Raw genomic sequence first — 22,790 nt, 5'->3', positions numbered from 1 at the left:
CTTCCATCTGATCGACGTGCGGCGAAGCCAATCCCTGAATCGCAGGCGACTTGTGTGTCAGCTGCATTGGGGGCCCACTGCCTCCTCTCGACCGGTTGCCAGCAGCTAAACGGGCTAATTGAAATGCAACTCGAAGGCAGAGTGCCCGATGTCCGATGTCCTAGACTTCACCCCGCGACCCCTCTGAGGTGTGCACATTCAAGGCGGCCTTCAAAATATAGATGGTAATCGATAGCCGATTACTTAGGGAGCCCTGGTTGAAAATCGTGGTAACGCTTTTTTAAATACTGAAAATTGGTGATATAAAAATATCCTTTCTAATAAAGTAAAAGTATTTAGGCATTGACTTTGATTTCGCATTACTTATCATGAGCTCTTTTAGATATTTTTTGTTTTTCTGTAAATCTTAACGATATTCAACAAATTTTCCAAGTAAATTTAAAATAGAAATTTTTTATTTTTTTTTTGATTATTACTATAACGATGCCACACTGCGGACCGCGCTCCAAAAAACCCGTGAATACATTCTTAATGTGGATAAATTCCGCCGGGCGCAATTACATAAGAGCGATGCATCCCGGGATCAGTCCCCAGGAAGTGTTAATGAAGGGCAGTGAGATGTGGGGAGCCATGGTCGATGAGGAGAAGGTCATGTGGTCATGCAGCCGCCAAAACTGTACAGTAGACTGCGAGTGAAGAACTATCGTTACTCGATTGTGCCCAGTCGCCTAGACCCGGACGAACATCGCGACCATAACGAGCCCAGTTTCTCCATTACCGCCGCCCGGAACATAACCGGCTGCATGAGAGGATCTCGAGTGGAACCAGTGCTGCCATAGATGACAACCAGGGGCGCGAGTATTTAGTAGGCATTGACTTTGATTTCGCATTACTTATCATGTGCACCTTCAGATATTTTTATTTTTTCTCTAGATCTTAACGATATACAGTCCAATTCTACAACAAATTTTCCAAGAAAATTTCAAATAGAGATTTTTTTTTTTTTTGATTATTACTATAACGATGCCACACTGCGGACCGCGCCCCAAAAAAACCGTGAATGCATTCTTAATGTGGATAAATTCCGCCGGGCGCAATTACATAAGAGCGATGCATCCCGGGATCAGTCCCCAGGAAGTGTTATTGAAGGGCAGTGTGATGTGGGAAGCCATGGTCGATGAGGAGAAGGTCGTGTGGCAGTAGGCGGCACGCACGGCAATGGCCGATTACAAGAAGAAATTGGAGAAGTGGAATACACACAAAGAGCAGTCGGAGGTATGTCTTTCGCAGACGTATCCCATAACTATGAAGCTCAGTTGTCCTCTCGATTCTAGAAAACTACCCAAACGGATGAGACGGTGGATCGATCTGCATGAAGTGCGTTTAAACGTAAACGTTTTGTTGGGTCATGCATCCGCCAAAACTGTGCAGTAGACTGCGAGTGAAGAACTATCGTTACTCGATTGTGCCCAGTCGCCTAGACCCGGACGAACATCGCGACCATAACCAGCCCAGTTTCTCCATTACCGCCGCCCCGGAACATAACCGGCTGCAGGAGAGGATCTCGAGTGGAACCAGTGCTGCCATGGATGACAACCAGGGGCGCGAGTATTTAGTAGGCATTGACTTTGATTTCGCATTACTTATCATGTGCACCTTCAGATATTTTTAGTTTTTCTCTAGATCTTAACGATATACAGTCCAATTCTACAACAAATTTTCCAAGTAAACTTCAAATAGAAATTTTTTTTTTTTTTTGATTATTACTATAACGATGCCACACTGCGGACCGCGCCCCAAAAAAACCGTGAATGCATTCTTAATGTGGATAAATTCCGCCGGGCGCAATTACATAAGAGCGATGCATCCCGGGATCAGTCCCCAGGAAGTGTTAATGAAGGGCAGTGTGATGTGGGAAGCCATGGTCGATGAGGAGAAGGTCGTGTGGCAGTAGGCGGCACGCACGGCAATGGCCGATTACAAGAAGAAATTGGAGAAGTGGAATACACACAAAGAGCATTCGGAGGTATGTCTTTCGCAGACGTATCCCCATAACTATGAAGCTCAGTTGTCCTCTCGATTCTAGAAAACTACCCAAACGGATGAGACGGTGGATCGATCTGCATGAAGTGCGTTTAAACGTAAACGTTTTGTTGGGTCATGCAGCCGCCAAAACTGTGCAGTAGACTGCGAGTGAAGAACTATCGTTACTCGATTGTGCACAATCGCCTAGACCCGGACGAACATCGCGACCATAACGAGCCCAGTTCCTCCATTACCGCCGCCCCGGAACATAACCGGCTGCAGGAGAGGATCTCGAGTGGAACCAGTGCTGCCATGGATGACAACCAGGGGCGCGATGAAGAACTCACACCAAAAAGCACCCAACCACTAAAGAGGGTAAATGCTGAGCCGCAAGGGCAAACTAATTGATGGAGGAAAATTTCAAATGTAAACCTTTAATAAATTGAACTAAAATCAAATAAAACCAACTTAAGGGAATATAATTACACATTAAGTGCTAGCCAGATTTCTCTTTGAGCTAAATCCATTTGCGCCTATAAAGAACACAGTAACGATCGAATAAACTTCCTGTAGGTAATAATTCCAGCGAGTAATCCCCAATTAGTTTCGCAGATTCTTTGGCAGGTAAACTAAGCCCACAAACGACTGCAGGATGGCCGCTTGGCCTGATGGCCGGTGCGGTCCGCAAAGTCCACTCCTTCCATCTGATCGACGTGCGGCGAAGGCAATCCCTGAATCCCAGGCGACTTGTGTGTCAGCTGCATTGGGGGCCCACTGCCTCCTCTCGACCGGTTGCCAGCAGCTAAACGGTCTAATTGAAATGCAACTCGAAGGCAGAGTGCCCGATGTCCGATGTCCTAGACTCCACCCCGCGACCCCTCTGAGGTGTGCACATTCAAGGCGGCCTTCAAAATATAGATGGTAATCGATAGCCGATTACTTAGGGAGCCCTGGTTGAAAATCGTGGTAACGCTTTTTTAAATACTGAAAATTTGTGATATAAAAATATCCTTTCAAATAAAGTAAAAGTATTTAGTAGGCATTGTCTTTGATTTCGCATTACTTATCATGTGCTCTTTTAGATATTTTTAGTTTTTCTCTAGATCTTAACGATATACAGTCCAATTCTACAACAAATTTTCCAAGTAAATTTCAAATAGAATTTTTTTTTTTTTGATTATTACTATAACGATGCCACACTGCGGACCGCGCCCCAAAAAACCTGTGAATGCATTCTTAATGTGGATAAATTCCGCCGGGCGCAATTTCATAAGAGCGATGCATCCCGGGATCAGTCCCCAGGAAGTGTTAATGAAGGGCAGTGAGATGTGGGGAGCCATGGTCGATGAGGAGAAGGTCATGTGGTCATGCAGCCGCCAAAACTGTACAGTAGACTGCGAGTGAAGAACTATCGTTACTCGATTGTGCCCAGTCGCCTAGACCCGGACGAACATCGCGACCATAACGAGCCCAGTTCCTCCATTACCGCCGCCCCGGAACATAACCGGCTGCAGGAGAGGATCTCGAGTGGAACCAGTGCTGCCATAGATGACAACCAGGGGCGCGAGTATTTAGTAGGCATTGACTTTGATTTCGCATTACTTATCATGTGCACCTTCAGATATTTTTAGTTTTTCTCTAGATCTTAACGATATACAGTCCAATTCTACAACAAATTTTCCAAGAAAATTTCAAATAGAGATTTTTTTTTTTTTTTTATTATTACTATAACGATGCCACACTGCGGACCGCGCCCCAAAAAAACCGTGAATGCATTCTTAATGTGGATAAATTCCGCCGGGCGCAATTACATAAGAGCGATGCATCCCGGGATCAGTCCCCAGGAAGTGTTATTGAAGGGCAGTGTGATGTGGGAAGCCATGGTCGATGAGGAGAAGGTCGTGTGGCAGTAGGCGGCACGCACGGCAATGGCCGATTACAAGAAGAAATTGGAGAAGTGGAATACACACAAAGAGCAGTCGGAGGTATGTCTTTCGCAGACGTATCCCCATAACTATGAAGCTCAGTTGTCCTCTCGATTCTAGAAAACTACCCAAACGGATGAGACGGTGGATCGATCTGCATGAAGTGCGTTTAAACGTAAACGTTTTGTTGGTTCATGCAGCCGCCAAAACTGTGCAGTAGACTGCGAGTGAAGAACTATCGTTACTCGATTGTGCACAATCGCCTAGACCCGGACGAACATCGCGACCATAACGAGCCCAGTTCCTCCATTACCGCCGCCCCGGAACATAACCGGCTGCAGGAGAGGATCTCGAGTGGAACCAGTGCTGCCATGGATGACAACCAGGGGCGCGATGAAGAACTCACACCAAAAAGCACCCAACCACTAAAGAGGGTAAATGCTGAGCCGCAAGGGCAAACTAATTGATGGAGGAAAATTTCAAATGTAAACCTTTAATAAATTGAACTAAAATCAAATAAAACCAACTTAAGGGAATATAATTACACATTAAGTGCTAGCCAGATTTCTCTTTGAGCTAAATCCATTTGCGACTATAAAAAACACAGTAACGAGCGAATCAATTTCCTGTAGGTAATAATTCCTGCGAGTAATCCCCAATTAGTTTCGCCGATCCTTTGGCAGGTAAACTAAGTCCACAAACGACTGCAGGATGGCCGCTTGGCCTGATGGCCTGATCGCCGGTGCGGTCCGCAAAGTCCACTCCTTCCATCTGATCGACGTGCGGCGAAGGCAATCCCTGAATTCCAGGCGACTTGTGTGTCAGCTGCATTGGGGGCCCACTGCCTCCTCTCAACCGGTTGCCAGCAGCTAAACGGGTTAATTGAAATGCAACTCGAAGGCAGAGTGCCCGATGTCCGATGTCCTAGACTCCACCCCGCGACCCTCTGAGGTGTGCACATTCAAGGCGGGCTTCAAAATATAGATGGTAATCGATAGCCGATTACTTAGGGAGCCCTGGTTGAAAATCGTGGTAACGCTTTTTTAAATACTGAAAATTGGTAATATAAAAATATCCTTTCAAATAAAGTAAAAGTATTTAGTAGGCATTGACTTTGATTTTGCATTACTTATCATGTGCTCTTTTAGATATTTTTAGTTTTTCTCTAGATCTTAACGATATACAGTCCAATTCTACAACAAATTTTCCAAGTAAATTTCAAATAGAAATTTTTTTTTTTTGATTATTACTATAACGATGCCACACTGCGGACCGCGCCCCAAAAAACCTGTGAATGCATTCTTAATGTGGATAAATTCCGCCGGGCGCAATTTCATAAGAGCGATGCATCCCGGGATCAGTCCCCAGGAAGTGTTAATGAAGGGCAGTGAGATGTGGGAGCCATGGTCGATGAGGAGAAGGTCGTGTGGCAGGAAGCGGCACGCACGGCAATGGCCGAATTTCAAATGTAAACCTTTAATAAATTGAACTAAAATCAAATAAAACCAACTTAAGAGAATATAATTACACATTAAGTGCTAGCCAGATTTCTCTTTGAGCTAAATCCATTTGCGCCTATAAAGAACACAGTAACGAGCGAATCAACTTCCTGTAGGTAATAATTCCTGCGAGTAATCCCCAATTAGTTTCGCAGATCCTTTGGCGGGTAAACTAAGCCCACAAACGACTGCAGGATGGCCGCTTGGCCTGATCGCCGGTGCGGTCCGCAAAGTCCACTCCTTCCATCTGATCGACGTGCGGCGAAGGCAATCCCTGAATTCCAGGCGACTTGTGTGTCAGCTGCATTGGGGGCCCACTGCCTCCTCTCAACCGGTTGCCAGCAGCTAAACGGGTTAATTGAAATGCAACTCGAAGGCAGAGTGCCCGATGTCCGATGTCCTAGACTCCACCCCGCGACCCCTCTGAGGTGTGCACATTCAAGGCGGGCTTCAAAATATAGATGGTAATCGATAGCCGATTACTTAGGGAGCCCTGGTTGAAAATCGTGGTAACGCTTTTTTAAATACTGAAAATTGGTAATATAAAAATATCCTTTCAAATAAAGTAAAAGTATTTAGTAGGCATTGACTTTGATTTTGCATTACTTATCATGTGCTCTTTTAGATATTTTTAGTTTTTCTCTAGATCTTAACGATATACAGTCCAATTCTACAACAAATTTTCCAAGTAAATTTCAAATAGAAATTTTTTTTTTTTGATTATTACTATAACGATGCCACACTGCGGACCGCGCCCCAAAAAACCTGTGAATGCATTCTTAATGTGGATAAATTCCGCCGGGCGCAATTTCATAAGAGCGATGCATCCCGGGATCAGTCCCCAGGAAGTGTTAATGAAGGGCAGTGAGATGTGGGAGCCATGGTCGATGAGGAGAAGGTCGTGTGGCAGGAAGCGGCACGCACGGCAATGGCCGAATTTCAAATGTAAACCTTTAATAAATTGAACTAAAATCAAATAAAACCAACTTAAGAGAATATAATTACACATTAAGTGCTAGCCAGATTTCTCTTTGAGCTAAATCCATTTGCGCCTATAAAGAACACAGTAACGAGCGAATCAACTTCCTGTAGGTAATAATTCCTGCGAGTAATCCCCAATTAGTTTCGCAGATCCTTTGGCGGGTAAACTAAGCCCACAAACGACTGCAGGATGGCCGCTTGGCCTGATGGCCGGTGCGGTCCGCAAAGTCCACTCCTTCCATCTGATCGACGTGCGGCGAAGGTAATCCCTGAATCCCAGGCGACTTGTGTGTCAGCTGCATTGGGGGCCCACTGCCTCCTCTCGACCGGTTGCCAGCAGCTAAACGGTCTAATTGAAATGCAACTCGAAGGCAGAGTGCCCGATGTCCGATGTCCTAGACTCCACCCCGCGACCCCTCTGAGGTGTGCACATTCAAGGCGGCCTTTAAAATATAGATGGTAATCGATAGCCGATTACTTAGGGAGCCCTGGTTGAAAATCGTGGTAACGCTTTTTTAAATACTGAAAATTGGTGATATAAAAATATACTTTCTAATAAAGTAAAAGTATTTAGGCATTGACTTTGATTTCGCATTACTTATCATGTGCTCTTTTAGATATTTTTTGTTTTTCTGTAAATCTTAACGATATTCCACAAATTTTCCAAGTAAATTTCAAATAGAAATTTTTTTTTTTTTTTATTATTACTATAACGATGCCACACTGCGGACCGCGCCCCAAAAAACCCGTGAATACATTCTTAATGTGGATAAATTCCGCCGGGCGCAATTACATAAGAGCGATGCATCCCGGGATCAGTCCCCAGGAAGTGTTAATGAAGGGCAGTGAGATGTGGGGAGCCATGGTCGATGAGGAGAAGGTCGTGTGGCAGTAGGCGGCACGCACGGCAATGGCCGATTACAAGAAGAAATTGGAGAAGTGGAATACACACAAAGAGCAGTCGGAGGTATGTCTTTCGCAGACGTATCCCCATAACTATGAAGCTCAGTTGTCCTCTCGATTCTAGAAAACTACCCAAACGGATGAGACGGTGGATCGATCTGCATGAAGTGCGTTTAAACGTAAACGTTTTGTTGGTTCATGCAGCCGCCAAAACTGTGCAGTAGACTGCGAGTGAAGAACTATCGTTACTCGATTGTGCACAATCGCCTAGACCCGGACGAACATCGCGACCATAACGAGCCCAGTTCCTCCATTACCGCCGCCCCGGAACATAACCGGCTGCAGGAGAGGATCTCGAGTGGAACCAGTGCTGCCATGGATGACAACCAGGGGCGCGATGAAGAACTCACACCAAAAAGCACCCAACCACTAAAGAGGGTAAATGCTGAGCCGCAAGGGCAAACTAATTGATGGAGGAAAATTTCAAATGTAAACCTTTAATAAATTGCAGCTGAAGGCGCTACACATCAAGAAAACCCCTGGTTACGATAGCATCGACAACCGTGCTGCGAAGTCTCTGCCACGCAAAGGAGTCCTAGCCTTAGTAAACATTTTTAATGCCATGCTAAGGCTAGGGCACTTTCCAAGGCAATGGAAGCGAGCACGTATCATCATGATACCTAAAGCCGGAAAGCCGCCAACGCAGATCGATGCATATCGCCCAATCAGCCTGCTATCAACATTCTCTAAGATTTTTGAGAGAATACTCTTAGCCCGCCTGATGGAACTGCCGCAAGTAGTGAACCACATACCTCCACACCAATTTGGTTTCAGGAAGTCCCATGGCTGCCCTGAACAAATACATCGACTGGTAAACCAGGTGACGCATGGCTTCGAGCACAAACTCTACACGGTCGGCGTCTTTCTAGACGTGAAGCAAGCGTTTGACAAGGTGTGGCATGAGGGCCTTCTATACAAGATGAAAGCTCTCCTTCCTGCTCCCTACTATGCCATCCTGAGATCGTTCATCTCTAATCGGACGTTCGACGTTGCAGTGCGTGATGCTCGATCCAGCCTGGAGGAGATTCATGCAGGAGTTCCACAGGGAAGTGTTCTTGGGCCCTTCCTATATACCCTGTACACTGCTGACATGCCATCTCCCGCAAACAACGCCGAAGTCCCCCCGGCTCAGCTGCTCCTGGCCACTTACGCCGATGACACTGCCATGCTGGCGTCTCATCATCCACTGCAAACTGCCTCCAACGCAGTCCAGGAATGGCTGCACGCAATCGAAAAATGGACTGCCAGATGGAATGTGGCCATTAACTCCTCAAAGTCAGCCTGTGTAACTTTTTCCCTGCGACCCGGAACCTGCACAGATCTGACCTTCAATGGAAGCCCTATCACCAATGCTAGATCGCACTGCTACCTAGGAGTTCATCTAGATCGGAGACTGACCTGGGGGGCCCACATCACGTCGGTCAAATCTAAGTCACTGGCGAAGCTAAAAAAGCTCGACTGGCTCTTCCACTCCAGCAAACTTCAAATGAGCTCTAAGGCTCTTTTAATCAAAGCCATTCTCGCTCCAACGTGGAGTTATGCCATCCAGGTGTGGGGAAGCCCACAAACGACTGCAGGATGGCCGCTTGGCCTGATGGCCGGTGCGGTCCGTAAAGTCCACTCCTTCCATCTGATCGACGTGCGGCGAAGGCAATCCCTGAATTCCAGGCGACTTGTGTGTCAGCTGCATTGGGGGCCCACTGCCTCCTCTCAACCGGTTGCCAGCAGCTAAACGGGTTAATTGAAATGCAACTCGAAGGCAGAGTGCCCGATGTCCGATGTCCTAGACTCCACCCCGCGACCCCTCTGAGGTGTGCACATTCAAGGCGGGCTTCAAAATATAGATGGTAATCGATAGCCGATTACTTAGGGAGCCCTGGTTGAAAATCGTGGTAACGCTTTTTTAAATACTGAAAATTGGTAATATAAAAATATCCTTTCTAATAAAGTAAAAGTTTTTAGTAGGCATTGACTTTGATTTTGCATTACTTATCATGTGCTCTTTTAGATATTTTTAGTTTTTCTCTAGATCTTAACGATATACAGTCCAATTCTACAACAAATTTTCCAAGTAAATTTCAAATAGAAATTTTTTTTTTTTTTGATTATTACTATAACGATGCCACACTGCGGACCGCGCCCCAAAAAACCCGTGAGTGCATTCTTAATGTGGATAAATTCCGCCGGGCGCAATTACATAAGAGCGATGCATCCCGGGATCAGTCCCCAGGAAGTGTTAATGAAGGGCAGTGAGATGTGGGGAGCCATGGTCGATGAGGAGAAGGTCGTGTGGCAGGAGACGGCACGAACGGCAATGGCCGATTACAAGAAGAAATTGGAGAAGTGAAATACACACAAAGAGCAGTCGGAGGTATGTCTTTCGCAGACGTATCCCCATAACTATGAAGCTCAGTTGTCCTCTCGATTCTAGAAAACTACCCAAACGGATGAGACGGTGGATCGATCTGCATGAAGTGCGTTTAAACGTAAACGTTTTGTTGGTTCATGCAGCCGCCAAAACTGTGCAGTAGACTGCGAGTGAAGAACTATCGTTACTCGATTGTGCACAATCGCCTAGACCCGGACGAACATCGCGACCATAACGAGCCCAGTTCCTCCATTACCGCCGCCCCGGAACATAACCGGCTGCAGGAGAGGATCTCGAGTGGAACCAGTGCTGCCATGGATGACAACCAGGGGCGCGATGAAGAACTCACACCAAAAAGCACCCAACCACTAAAGAGGGTAAATGCTGAGCCGCAAGGGCAAACTAATTGATGGAGGAAAATTTCAAATGTAAACCTTTAATAAATTGAACTAAAATCAAATAAAACCAACTTAAGGGAATATAATTACACATTAAGTGCTAGCCAGATTTCTCTTTGAGCTAAATCCATTTGCGACTATAAAGAACACAGTAACGAGCGAATCAACTTCCTGTAGGTAATAATTCCTGCGAGTAATCCCCAATTAGTTTCGCAGATCCTTTGGCAGGTAAACTAAGCCCACAAACGACTGCAGGATGGCCGCTTGGCCTGATGGCCTGATCGCCGGTGCGGTCCGCAAAGTCCACTCCTTCCATCTGATCGACGTGCGGCGAAGGCAATCCCTGAATCCCAGGCGACTTGTGTGTCAGCTGCATTGGGGCCCACTGCCTCCTCTCGACCGGTTGCCAGCAGCTAAACGGGCTAATTGAAATGCAACTCGAAGGCAGAGTGCCCGATATCCGATGTCCTAGACTCCACACCGCGACCCCTCTGAGGTGTGCACATTCAAGGCGGCCTTCAAAATATAGATGGTAATCGATAGCCGATTACTTAGGGAGCCCTGGTTGAAAATCGTGGTAACGCTTTTTTAAATACTGAAAATTGATGATATAAAAATATCCTTTCTAATAAAGTAAAAGTTTTTAGTAGGCATTGACTTTGATTTCGCATTACTTATCATGTGCTCTTTTAGATATTTTTAGTTTTTCTCTAGATCTTAACGATATACAGTCCAATTCTACAACAAATTTTCCAAGTAAATTTCAAATAGAAATTTTTTTTTTTTGTGATTATTACTATAACGATGGCACACTGCGGACGGCGCCCCAAAAAACCCGTGAATGCATTCTTAATGTGGATAAATTCCGCCGGGCGCAATTACATTAGAGAGATGCATCCCGGGATCAGTCCCCAGGAAGTGTTAATGAAGGGCAGTGAGATGTGGGGAGCCATGGTCGATGCGGAGAAGGTCGTGTGGCAGGAGGCGGCACGTACGGCAATGGCCGATTACAAGAATAAATTGGAGAAGTGGAATACACACAAAGAGCAGTCGGAGGTATGTCTTTCGCAGACGTATCCCCATAACTATGAAGCTCAGTTGTCCTCTCGATTCTAGAAAACTACCCAAACGGATGAGACGGTGGATCGATCTGCATGAAGTGCGTTTAAACGTAAACGTTTTGTTGGGTCATGCAGCCGCCAAAACTGTGCAGTAGTGTAGCATATTGGACTAATCTACCCTAACAATACAATACATGATTGGGTATAACTTAGCGTCAATACATTGTGACACTTTGTCATAATAAATATAAATATACAAATATACATAAAGACCACCAAAGAACTACGTAAGCACTCCAGCGCCCCAGTAATACGATCTAACGCTTATACATAAGCCGATCGCGGAGCGTGGGAATGCTGAGCATGCACTTTGCAGCTCAAGTGGTCAATGCCTTCTGCATACATATGTATATGTATAAATGTAAGTAAGAATATCATACATAGATATAAGCAATGTATGTGCGGGTTAGCTGAACCCAACTTCAGCACACTTTGATTATTCAAATAAATAATAATAATAAATTATTATCAAATAAATAATAATAAAGAACCTCGAACAGAGCACAAGCTAAGCTCTTCTTTTCTTAAACATCAAAATAGCACCCTTCACAATAGCGCCCTTCACATGGCGACCGTGACAGGACGATTGCAGGACGCACACGAAGTGTTTAAAGTATTGTGCTAATAATAAAAGTCGACTGATCTTAGTTTGACTATAAATTAAATAAATAAATAAATACAAATGACATTATAAAACATAATAATTGATATTTCATAATATTTCGCAAGGTGCGAAACAACGCAAACGGGCTGCATAAATAAATGCCAATGCCCCAATTTGCCTTAATTTTAATTTCTAAACCCAAGCCGATGCGGGAAACCGCTGCCTGAAAAACACTAATATCTGTTAAGCTTTTTACTAACAATGCGGTTGGACAATTTTTTTTATATTGTAAACAAATATGTGAGCCAACCACATTTATTAACAACTAATATTTCCACGTCTTCGCTACTGAGTATATATATATATATTCAGCTGCAAAAATTTTTTTAATGACAGAATATAACAATTCTTATCTTCATTAAACGTAAACCTTTTTTATTTTTGATTTTCTAGAAGAATAAATTAATATTATAATAATGAGAGAAAACTCATAAATAGAAAATCTCAGTTTTTTTCTTCTCCTTCAAAAAAAAAAATATTTTTCATTTTTTTCATTGAAAATAAACAAAAAAAAAATGGGATGGTTTAGCGATTCTAGTGAGGCAAAGGACAATACTGCCAAAGTAGTGAATAACGTTAAAATTATAGATCACACAGACGATATAAATGCGTTGTGGATCTTATTGCTGATCATTACAATAGTACTACTTCTACAATTTTTGCTTACAATTTATGTTAAGCATAACAAGATCATCAAAAAACGATATATAAATAGGGCAAATCGTTTAGACCAGATTTAAAATAAAATAATATGGATTAGAAGAAAGCTTAATAAAAACTTTTTTTTTAAAGACAAGAATGGAATGGAGCGAAATAGCGATACGAATAGACGAATTTCGCTTCAGGTTTGATAAGTCTTATATATGTATCAATAGAGACGCAGTAATAAAATCCGAAACTTTGAAAAATCATATAGAGATATTAGTAGGTGAATATAATAATATAGTTACATTAGTAAATAAAAATGCAAATAGGCTCACATCTGAACATAATAACAAATGTTTAAGGGTTATAAAATCCCTAAACACAAGATTAAATAATATCAGAAAAAGAAGGCATATTCTGATAGATGTACCAGAAAGTCTAAGTCAATTGGTTGAATTCAACACAGACCAGTTCAAAGAACTAGACGAATCTGTTCAATCAAGCGGCGCTGAGTCCGATAGTGACATTGAAACGCTAGAAGGAAGCGACCGAATTGAATTTAAATCTGAACCAATAACAATTTCTGAAATGGCACAGACAGTGATAGAATTTATCAGGCTAGCCACATCTCTGATACCAGAGTTTGATGGTAAACCAGAAAATCTACAAAGTTTTTTGGATGCTCTAGGTCTACTAGATAGCTTAAAGAGCACACATGAAATGACAGCAATAAGCCTAATAAAAACTAAACTTAAAGGCCATGTTAGAAACCTTATAAGTAATGAGCAGACGATTGCTGCAATCATTACCCAACTGTCAAGTGCAGTAAAAGGAGAATCGGTAGAAGTGATATCTGCCAAGCTTCTGAATCTACAACAGAGAAATAAAACGGCTAACCAATACACCCAAGAGGTGGAGAAACTGACAAAGGCCCTTGAAGGTGCCTATATCAGTGAAGGTCTCAGCCAATCCTTAGCGAATAAATACAGCACTACAACAGCTGTAAAAGCAATGACACAGAATTGCTCCATTGATAAGGTAAAACTTATCATGCAAGCAGGCACATTCACAAACATGAATGATGCCATCTCCAAATTTGTAAACAGTTGCACAGAGATAACAGGTCAAAGTAACACTGTACTCTATTATCGACGAGGTGCAAATAATTATAATAGAGGCGCCCGGGGTTATAATCGTGGAAGAAATAACTACCACAACAATTACAACCGAGGCAGCAATAACAACAATAATAATAACTATAATAACCGTGGAGGTAGGCGAGGCCAAAACCAAGGGAGAGGCCGCGGAAACTACAACCATGGTAATAAAAATAATAGCAGTGTGAGAATCGCGCAAAATACGTCGGAAAACTAACAGAACCCTTTAGGAAACAACCAATAAATGTAAAAGTTCATTCCATCAATTATAGTCTTAATATATTCGTAACCTTCTATAATCATTCAACTGAAAATAAACTAACATTTCTCATAGATACTGGTGCAGATATCTCACTTTTGAAAGTAAATTCTGATAACTTCATAATTCAAAATGAAAAAATAATAAACATCGAAGGCATAGGCCAAGGTGTGATAAAGTCTCAAGGAACAACCTTAATAGAACTCCAATCAACAAAATATATTATTCCACATGAATTTCATTTGGTAAACCCAAATTTTGCAATACCATGTGATGGAATAATAGGCATTGATTTTATAAAGAAATTCAATTGTCAATTAGATTTCAAACCAAGTGAAGACTGGTTTATAATTAGACCCCAAAATTTAAATTATCCAATATATGTTCCGATAACATATAGCGCTGGCAACAATACAGTTCTTCTGCCAGCCAGATCACAAGTTATTCGGAAAATAGACATTAATGTTGTAAATGATTTCATATTTGTTCCTAATCAAGAAATACACAATGGGATTTATGTTGCAAATACAATAGCAGCATCCAAACATGTATACGTTCGATTTCTAAATACAACTAATTTCGACCAAGTGGTCAAAGTAAATAAAATACAATATGAAAATCTAAAAGATTATGACATTCATAATACCGACACTGGAAATAGAAACGAACAAATACTTTCAAAACTAAAGAAAAATTTTCCAGACCAATTTAAAAATCAATTAACAGAATTATGCACACAGTATAGTGATGTGTTCGGACTGGAAACCGAACCAATATCAACAAATAATTTTTTAAACAAACATTAAGACTTAAAGATGATGAACCCATTTATATAAAAAACTACAGAAGCCCGCATAGCCATATTGAGGAAATTGAAAAACAAGTAGGGAAATTAATAAGCGACAAAATCGTCGAACCGTCTGTATCTGAGTATAACAGCCCACTCTTGCTAGTTCCAAAAAAATCATTACCAAATTCACAAGAGAAAAAATGGCGATTAGTAATTGACTATCGTCAAATAAACAAAAAACTTCTTTCTGACAAATTTCCATACCCTAGAATTGATGACATTTTAGATCAACTAGGTCGAGCTAAGTACTTTTCATGCCTTGACTTGATGTCAGGTTTCCACCAAATAGAACTTGAGGAAAACTCTAGGAATATAACATCCTTTTCAACGAGCAATGGCTCATATCGCTTCACGCGATTACCATTTGGTCTTAAAATAGCACCAAATTCATTTCAGAGGATGATGACTATATCATTCTCGGGATTAGAACCCTCTCAGGCATTCCTTTACATGGATGACTTAATGGTGATAGGATGTTCCGAAAAACACATGATTAAAAACTTAACTGAAATTTTTAATGTATGTAGGAAATATAACCTAAAGTTGCATCCAGAAAAATGTTCATTTTTCATGCACGAAGTGACATTCCTAGGTCACAAATGCACAGACAAAGGAGTATTGCCAGATGACAAGAAATATGACGTCATCAAAAATTATCCTGTCCCTCATGATGCGGACAGTGCAAGACGATTTGTAGCATTCTGCAACTATTATCGTCGATTTATAAGGAACTTCGCCGACTATTCACGGCACATAACTAGATTATGTAAAAAGAATGTCCCTTTTGAATGGTCAAGCGAATGCCAGAACGCATTCGAATACCTTAAAGAAAATCTTATGCACCCCACACTATTACAATATCCTGATTTTCGCAAAGAATTTTGCATTATAACGGATGCTAGTAAACAAGCTTGCGGAGCGGTTCTAACTCAGAACCGTAACGGGATTCAGCTCCCAATAGCTTATGCATCACGTTCATTTACAAAAGGAGAAAGCAATAAGAGTACAACGGAACAAGAACTAGCGGCAATTCATTGGGAAATTCCCCATTTTAGACCATACATTTATGGCAAACATTTCACCATTAAAACGGACCACAGACCATTAACGTACCTATTTTCTATGACTAATCCCAGTTCTAAATTAACTCGCATGCGGCTAGAGCTTGAAGAATACGACTTCACAGTAGAATACCTAAAGAGGAAAGATAATTTTGTAGCAGACGCACTCTCACGTATAAATATAAAGGAACTCAAAGACATGCAACATAAAGTCCTGAAAGTCACTACCAGGCAACAAAGTAGACAAGAAAACTGTACAGTAACAAATAAGGAACTATTGCCTAGGCAAAGTATCCAAAATGTATCTAATCCCAACGTACACGAAGTCATAACAAATGATGAAGTATGAAAAGTTGTGACCTTGCGAATAACTGAATCTATTTGTTTACTAAAACGAGGAAATAAAGTTATTGCAAGAATTGATGTTAACGATTTATATACCAATGGAATTTTTGATTTAGGTCAGTTCTTCCAAAGGCTTGAAATGCAAGCCGGTATACTAAAAATTAGCCAACTCAAATTGGCACCGAGTGAAAAAATCTTTGAAACCATTTCAATAGATAATTTCAAAAATATGGGCAATATAAAATTGAAATCATTAAGAGTAGCGCTACTCCAGCCGGTGACCATTATAAAAACTGAAAAAGAAATACAATCGATACTGTCTACATATCATGACGATCCAATTCAAGGAGGTCATACAGGCATTACGAGAACGCTAGCGAAAATAAAAAGACACTATTATTGGAAAAATATGACTCGTCATATAAAAGAGTACATACGTAGATGTCATAAATGCCAAATGTCAAAAACAACGACACATACAAAGAACGACACATACTCACACAGAAACCCCAACAAATGCTTTTGATATAGTGATATTGGACACAGTTGGTCCACTACCGAAATCAGAATATGGCAACGAATACATCGTAACACTAATATGTGATTTCACGAAGTATCTAGTAACCATACCTGTTGCGAACAAGAGCGCAAATACTGTCGCAAAAGCTATATTCGAAAATTTTATACTAAAGTACGGTCAATGAAGACGTTCATTTCGGACATGGGTACCGATTATAAAAACAATGTAATTCAATATATGTGTAAATATATGAACATTAAAAATCTTACATCCACCGCATATCACCACCAGACCTTAGGGACACTCGAACGAAGTCATAGAACATTCAATGAATACATTCGTTCATACATCTCTGCAGATAAAACTGATTGGGACGTTTGGATACAATACTTTACATATTGTTTCAACACAACACCATCAGTCATGCATAATTACTGTCCATATGAACTAGTCTTTGGAAGATTACCAAGGCAGTTCGCAAATTTTAATAAAACAGATAGAATAGAACCACTGTATAATATAGAAGATTACTCAAAGGAAATAAAATTTAGATTAGAAATAGCATATAAAAGAGCTAGACTTATGTTAGAAAAAGCTAAGTCTTATAGAAAACAACTTTATGATAAGAAAACTTCAGATTTTCAATTAAAAATAGGAGATAAAGTTATACTAAGGAACGAATCGGGTCATAAGTTAGATCCAGTATATCTAGACCCTTATACTGTAGAAACCATAGAAGACAGAGATAACATAGTAATTAGAGATATAAAAAAAAAGAAGCAAAAAGTACATAAGGATAGACTCAAAATATATAATCAATGAAACGTTTCATTTCACTTAAGAAAAGGTCTGATCAACCTCAAAACAAAAAAAAACACAAAAAATATTAATTATTTTTCCTTCTAAGAAAGTTAAACATAAATCCAAAAATATCGTAATTCAACATAAATTTTTTGTATTATTCTGTCATTATACAAAAATGCTTTGAAACAAAACATTGCTAATAATTAATAAGAAAAATCAATATCATTTAAAAAAAAAAATTTTTCCTTTCTAAACACAATATTATTATTGAGAACTAAATGATTACATATATTACGTCATTTCTTTAAAAAGGGAGGTGTAGCATATTGGACTAATCTACCCTAACAATACAATAAATGATTGGGTATAACTTAGCCTCAATACATTGTGACACTTAGTCATAATAAATATAAATATACAAATATACAAAAAGACCACCACCAAGACCAAGACGCTTACTACGTAAGCACTCCAGCGCCCCAGTAATACGATCTAACGCTTATACATAAGCCGATCGCGGAGCGTGGGAATTCTGAGCATGCACTTTGCAGCTCAAGTGGTCAATGCCTTCTGCATACATATGTATATGTATAAATGTAAGTAAGAATACATAGATATAAGCAATGTATGTGCGGGTTAGCTGAACCCAACTTCAGCACACTTTGATTATTCAAATAAAGAACCTCGAACAGAGCAGAAGCTAAGCTCTTCTTTTCTTAAACATTAAAATAGCACCCTTCAAAGGAGCGCCCCGATAGCGACTATCGATCGATAGTATGATCAATAGGATGCTCGTATGCGGCCACACTGGAGGTATCGATGGGCACGAGATGGCAACACCGGAATATCGACAGTGGCAACGACGCGTTGATATCGATACCAAGAGTTCGGCGATGTGGCCAGGCGGAAAAAAGGATGAGCGGTGAATGGAAGCCGGGAGAATTTGAATGTCGAACAGATGGAGCAGAATCGACAGCAGCACCGCATGGAAGGAACAGGGAAGCTGCCTATACGAAGGGACACCGGGGCGGAGGACCGCCGGGACCAACAGTTTTTTTTTAAAAACTTACGAAGGAAGGGGGAGATGTGAGGAGTCTTAAAACTCCCCACAAATCTCGTGTAGGGGAGCGGCCTAGCAACAGCCGCGATGAAAGGCAAAGCGGAAAGACCGTGAACGGTACCGCTTTGGACCTTGGACTCCAGCGAGTCAAGGGCAGATAGGTCAAACGGTAACGGTGCGTGAGCAAAGAGGACGCACCGTGAATCAACGGCACAATACGTGGACATTGTACCCGAGCGGGCCGTGCGCAAAAAGGGAAATAACGGGATCCCTGCGGCCTATTAAGGGTAGATGCGAGCACAGATGCGGGACAGTTAATGAGACAGAGAGATCGTGTGCGGAAGGAGGCCGAGCGTCGGAGTGTTAACATAAGGATCTCGGAAGTGTGGACGCGCGGTCAAACGAGAAGAAAAGGAGCAGTGCAAGCATCGGGCGGCAAGAAGCCCGAAGGACTCAGAAGGACGAATCACCACAATCAAGTGGAGATCCTGGGAGTGGAGGAGAAGGATCTGACGTGTCGTAAGGATCATTGGAGTCAGTGGCCACCAAAGGTGGTACCAGGACGAGCGTTGCCTCGCCCAAGGACGATACACCCTGCACCATAACATCCTAAGTCCGTTCCGGCCGGCAGAAGGACCTTCAGGAGGAAAGTCAAGAACCCGACGTGTCCACAAGGGTCAGTGGAGTCAGTGGTCGGTATAGGTGGTCCCAGGACGATTGTTGCCTCGCCCCAGGACGATACACCCTACCCCATAACATCCTAAACCCAGACCGACCGGCGGGTTCGAGAAGGACAGTTGAGTCAGTGGTCGGTACAGGTGGTCCCAGAACGAGCGTTGCCTCGCCCCAGGACGTTACACCGTGCCCCATAACATCCTAGTCCCGGCCGGGCCGACTCGTCGTCCACGTCAAGGAGCAAGCAGTACCACGGAGGCAAGGCGTTGCAAGAGAAGCGCCGCAGGAGTAGTGAGGTCTCCAAAGATATAATATAAGAAGCAGCAGAATAAACGGCTATATTAAGAACCCGTTGCTTTTCCTTGGTCGGGCAATCACACAAATCATGAATTTGGTGAGACGAACGCACGAACTCTCTGAGCTAGCCGCTGCAATCAGTAGCAAGCGAAATAAAGAAAATCAGTTCGTTACATCTGGCGCCCAAGCGTGATTGTCCGGGCAAAAGGAAAACAAAGCAAGATGGGGAACTCGTGGCTGTACAGCTTAAAGAAGGATGAATTTCCCGCCATAGCAAGAGCACTGTGGATAAAGCTGGAGGAGCCTCGACTTCGCTAGCATGGCGGAGGCCAGCGGAAGCAGATCTGAAAGGCAAGAGATCGGACAGGAACGCCGAGACAGCAGCCGCGAAAGAAGGGAGCGGCGGAAAGCCAGCCGTGACAGGCGGGAGACCGCAAGGGCAGCACCGCAGGACTACGCAAAGGTTCCCGTTACGACGGGAACGAGAAGCCGCTGGAGTTCCTGGAACAGGTGGAATGGTCAGCAATGACATATGGACTCGACATCAACCAGATCCCAAGAGCGATGCCGGAACTACTAACGGGCAGAGCCCTGAAGTGGTTTATTGCCAACAACAAGTTCTGGGAGACATGGGTCGAGTTCATACAAAGCTTCCAGGAATTTTTCCTGCCTAGAGGGTTCATGACAAAGCTGGCGGACCAGGTCAGGCAGAGGAAGCAGCGACACGGCGAAAACTTTAAGGACTACATGGTGGACATGCAGACCCTGATGCGGCCCTTAGGAATGGAGTAGGAGTAGAATGGAGTTAGGAGTAGAGATAGAGGCCACGGTGGACACTGGAGCCACGGCCAGCTTTATTAGCGAGGAGCTGGCGGACAGGTTGCAGGCGGCACGAGAAGTCTTACCTACGAGAAGAGAAGTTAGAATGGCAGATGGACGATACGAAGATGTCACATCGATGATCGAAGTCGACATAGGTCTCGGTGAGAGGACCGTTCGGATGCAACTGCTGATCCTACACAACATAATCGACGCACTGGTTTTGGGTTGGGATTACCTAACAAGAGTGGGAGCACGTGTAGAGTGCGCCGGACTGACCGTAACAATACCAGTGTGCTCAACGGGACAAAGCAGGCCAAAGAAAAAGCTTTCAGTGTCAGTCGTGGAGAGGGCTTCTTCAGAGGAGGACGTGGACGAATTCCTGAGGTCGGAGTTGACCAGTTTAGAAAACGTTCAAGGGACGTCAACCGTGGCAGAGCACCGGATAACGATGAAGGACGATCAACTAGTCATGCAGCGGTACTACCCAAAAAACCCCAAGATGCAAGTGGAGATCAACGTTAAGGTCGACGAGCTGATGGGGAAAGGATGCATAGAGCCGTCTAGAAGCCCGTACAGTTCACCGATAGTGATGGTGAGAAAGAAAACAGGGCAATGGAGACTGTGCGTGGATTTCCGGCAGATAAGCGCAAGGTCCGTAAAGGATGCGTACCCGATGCCGATGATAAATTACATCCTGGACCAGCTAAAGGAGGCGAAGTACATAAGCAGTCTAGACCTAAAGGATGGATACTGGCAAATTCCGTTGGAAGAAAGGAGCCGGCAGTATACGGCGTTTACGGTGCCGGGAAAGGGCCTGTTCCAATGGAAAGTGATGCCATTCGGACTGCACTCAGCGTCGGCAACGTTTCAACGGGCATTGGACCAAGTAATAGGGCCCGAAATGATGCCGCACGTGTTCGCATATCAGGACGACATCATAGTGATCGGACGGACGCTGCAGGAACACATGCGCAACTTGAAGGAGGTGTTCAAGAGGCTACGGGCGGCGAACCTGAAAGTAAATGCGGATAAGTGCAAATTCTTTAGGAAGGAGCTACAATACTTGGGTCACCGCGTGACGAATCAGGGCATTGGAATCCTGAGAAGGTAGCGGCAATAGCGCAACTGAAGCCGCCAGGAAACGTAAAGGAGCTGAGGCAATACTTGGGAGTCGCATCGTGGTACAGACGCTTCGTGCCCGATTTTGCGACGCTGGTACAACCTTTGAATGCGCTCCTAAAGAAGCAGGCAAAGAAAAGAAGTAAAGAAGTTCGCCGACCCGATTCTGGCGTGCCCCGACTTCACGAAAACGTTTGTATTACAGACGGATGCCAGCGACTATGGGCTGGGGGCAATCCTTACACAGCATTCCGAGCGAGGCGAGCGAGTAATCTCCTACTCCAGTAGAACGCTGAACGCAGCGGAGAGGAACTACTCGGCAACGGAAAAGGAATGTTTAGCAATAGTATGGGCGGTCAGGAAGTTGAGACCGTACCTGGAGGGTTACCACTAGTGTTGTGTCGTTCGTGAACGAACGAACTAAATTGAACTATTCACCAAACTGAACGAACGAACTAGGTCTGCCTTTATAGTTCAATATAGTTCGATAGTTCAATTTAGTTCACTTAGTTCAATATAGTTCACTTAGTTCACGTCGTTCATTTTGATCTCTTACCCTGATCGTTCGTTCGTTGTTCACTTAGTTCGATAGGTCGGTCTGAGTTCACTTAGTTCGATAGGTCGGTCTGAGTTCACTTAGTTCGATAGGTCGGTCTGAGTTCACTTAGTTCGATAGGTTGGTCTTAGTTCATTTAGTTCGAAAGTTCGCTTATCGAATAAGCTGATTAATTTTCGCATACATTTAAAACTACGGTTTACAAGTTTGTGCGTATCTATGGCTTCAAAACGAAAGCATAGCAAAGTTTGGAATTTCTTTGATTCAGTGGATGAGAAGAGTGCTAAATGCAAATACTGCAAAACTGTGCTTAGTGTGGCTGGTGAATCGCAAGGAAACTTATCGCGTCACCTTAAAAATAAGCACCCAGCAGCTTTGGAGGAAACAAAGCGCCAAACCAATGAAAGCCGACAGGAAGCAAATGTAAACATAATATTTTGATTTATTCATTTAAGTAGGCTTACTAAATTCTTGATTTCTTTTAACATAGACTCCTCAGATAATTGGACCCCAACAGCAAGTAATAACTTCGTTCATTCAACGACCACCGGCTGCCGGGAAAGCTGAGAAAATTGATAGGCAACTAGTTCGTATGATTGCAAAAGGTCATCATGCATTGCGAATTGTAGAAGAGCCTGATTTCAAGCAGCTCATAGATGATGTGTCTAATTGCCCC

The 22,790-nt window shown here is 43.0% G+C and overlaps 5 protein-coding genes across 7 annotated transcripts; all 5 read left to right on the top strand.

Moving 5' to 3' along the window:
- The first annotated feature begins 991 nt into the window (after nucleotides 1–991).
- LOC117147957 lies at nucleotides 992–2,531 on the top strand. 2 transcript variants are annotated; one of them, XM_033315103.1, is made up of 4 exons: nucleotides 992–1,275; nucleotides 1,335–1,615; nucleotides 1,673–2,026; nucleotides 2,087–2,531. In XM_033315103.1, exon 4 carries the CDS (start codon nucleotides 2,161–2,163, stop codon nucleotides 2,431–2,433), a length of 273 nt encoding a protein of 90 aa, XP_033170994.1. In that variant the 5' UTR covers nucleotides 992–1,275; nucleotides 1,335–1,615; nucleotides 1,673–2,026; nucleotides 2,087–2,160; the 3' UTR covers nucleotides 2,434–2,531. The 2 variants fall into 2 exon arrangements, with proteins under 2 accessions (XP_033170994.1, XP_033170993.1); XM_033315102.1 differs by having other exon boundaries at nucleotides 1,335–2,026.
- Nucleotides 2,287–11,369, top strand: LOC117147956 (high mobility group protein D-like). 2 transcript variants are annotated; one of them, XM_033315101.1, is made up of 5 exons: nucleotides 2,287–2,359; nucleotides 3,053–3,060; nucleotides 3,300–3,381; nucleotides 11,129–11,215; nucleotides 11,276–11,369. In XM_033315101.1, the coding sequence occupies exons 3-5, from the start codon at nucleotides 3,304–3,306 to the stop codon at nucleotides 11,315–11,317; spliced, it is 207 nt and encodes a 68-aa protein (XP_033170992.1). In that variant the 5' UTR covers nucleotides 2,287–2,359; nucleotides 3,053–3,060; nucleotides 3,300–3,303; the 3' UTR covers nucleotides 11,318–11,369. The 2 variants fall into 2 exon arrangements, with proteins under 2 accessions (XP_033170992.1, XP_033170991.1); XM_033315100.1 differs by lacking the exons at nucleotides 2,287–2,359; nucleotides 3,053–3,060 and having other exon boundaries at nucleotides 3,133–3,381.
- LOC117147958 lies at nucleotides 3,751–4,491 on the top strand. Its single transcript, XM_033315104.1, has 2 exons — nucleotides 3,751–4,010; nucleotides 4,071–4,491. The coding sequence occupies exon 2, from the start codon at nucleotides 4,145–4,147 to the stop codon at nucleotides 4,415–4,417; it is 273 nt and encodes a 90-aa protein (XP_033170995.1). The 5' UTR covers nucleotides 3,751–4,010; nucleotides 4,071–4,144; the 3' UTR covers nucleotides 4,418–4,491.
- LOC117147959 lies at nucleotides 7,144–7,833 on the top strand. Its single transcript, XM_033315105.1, has 2 exons — nucleotides 7,144–7,397; nucleotides 7,458–7,833. The coding sequence occupies exon 2, from the start codon at nucleotides 7,532–7,534 to the stop codon at nucleotides 7,802–7,804; it is 273 nt and encodes a 90-aa protein (XP_033170996.1). The 5' UTR covers nucleotides 7,144–7,397; nucleotides 7,458–7,531; the 3' UTR covers nucleotides 7,805–7,833.
- LOC117147963 (high mobility group protein D-like) lies at nucleotides 9,503–9,759 on the top strand. The gene has a single exon (XM_033315108.1). The coding sequence runs from the start codon at nucleotides 9,513–9,515 to the stop codon at nucleotides 9,738–9,740; it is 228 nt and encodes a 75-aa protein (XP_033170999.1). The 5' UTR covers nucleotides 9,503–9,512; the 3' UTR covers nucleotides 9,741–9,759.
- Nucleotides 11,370–22,790: the final 11,421 nt, after the last annotated feature.

This window comes from Drosophila mauritiana, chromosome X (genome assembly GCF_004382145.1).
Source record: "Drosophila mauritiana strain mau12 chromosome X, ASM438214v1, whole genome shotgun sequence".
NCBI classification, from domain to species: domain Eukaryota; kingdom Metazoa; phylum Arthropoda; class Insecta; order Diptera; family Drosophilidae; genus Drosophila; species Drosophila mauritiana.
This window is presented reverse-complemented; position numbering and strand designations above follow the sequence as displayed.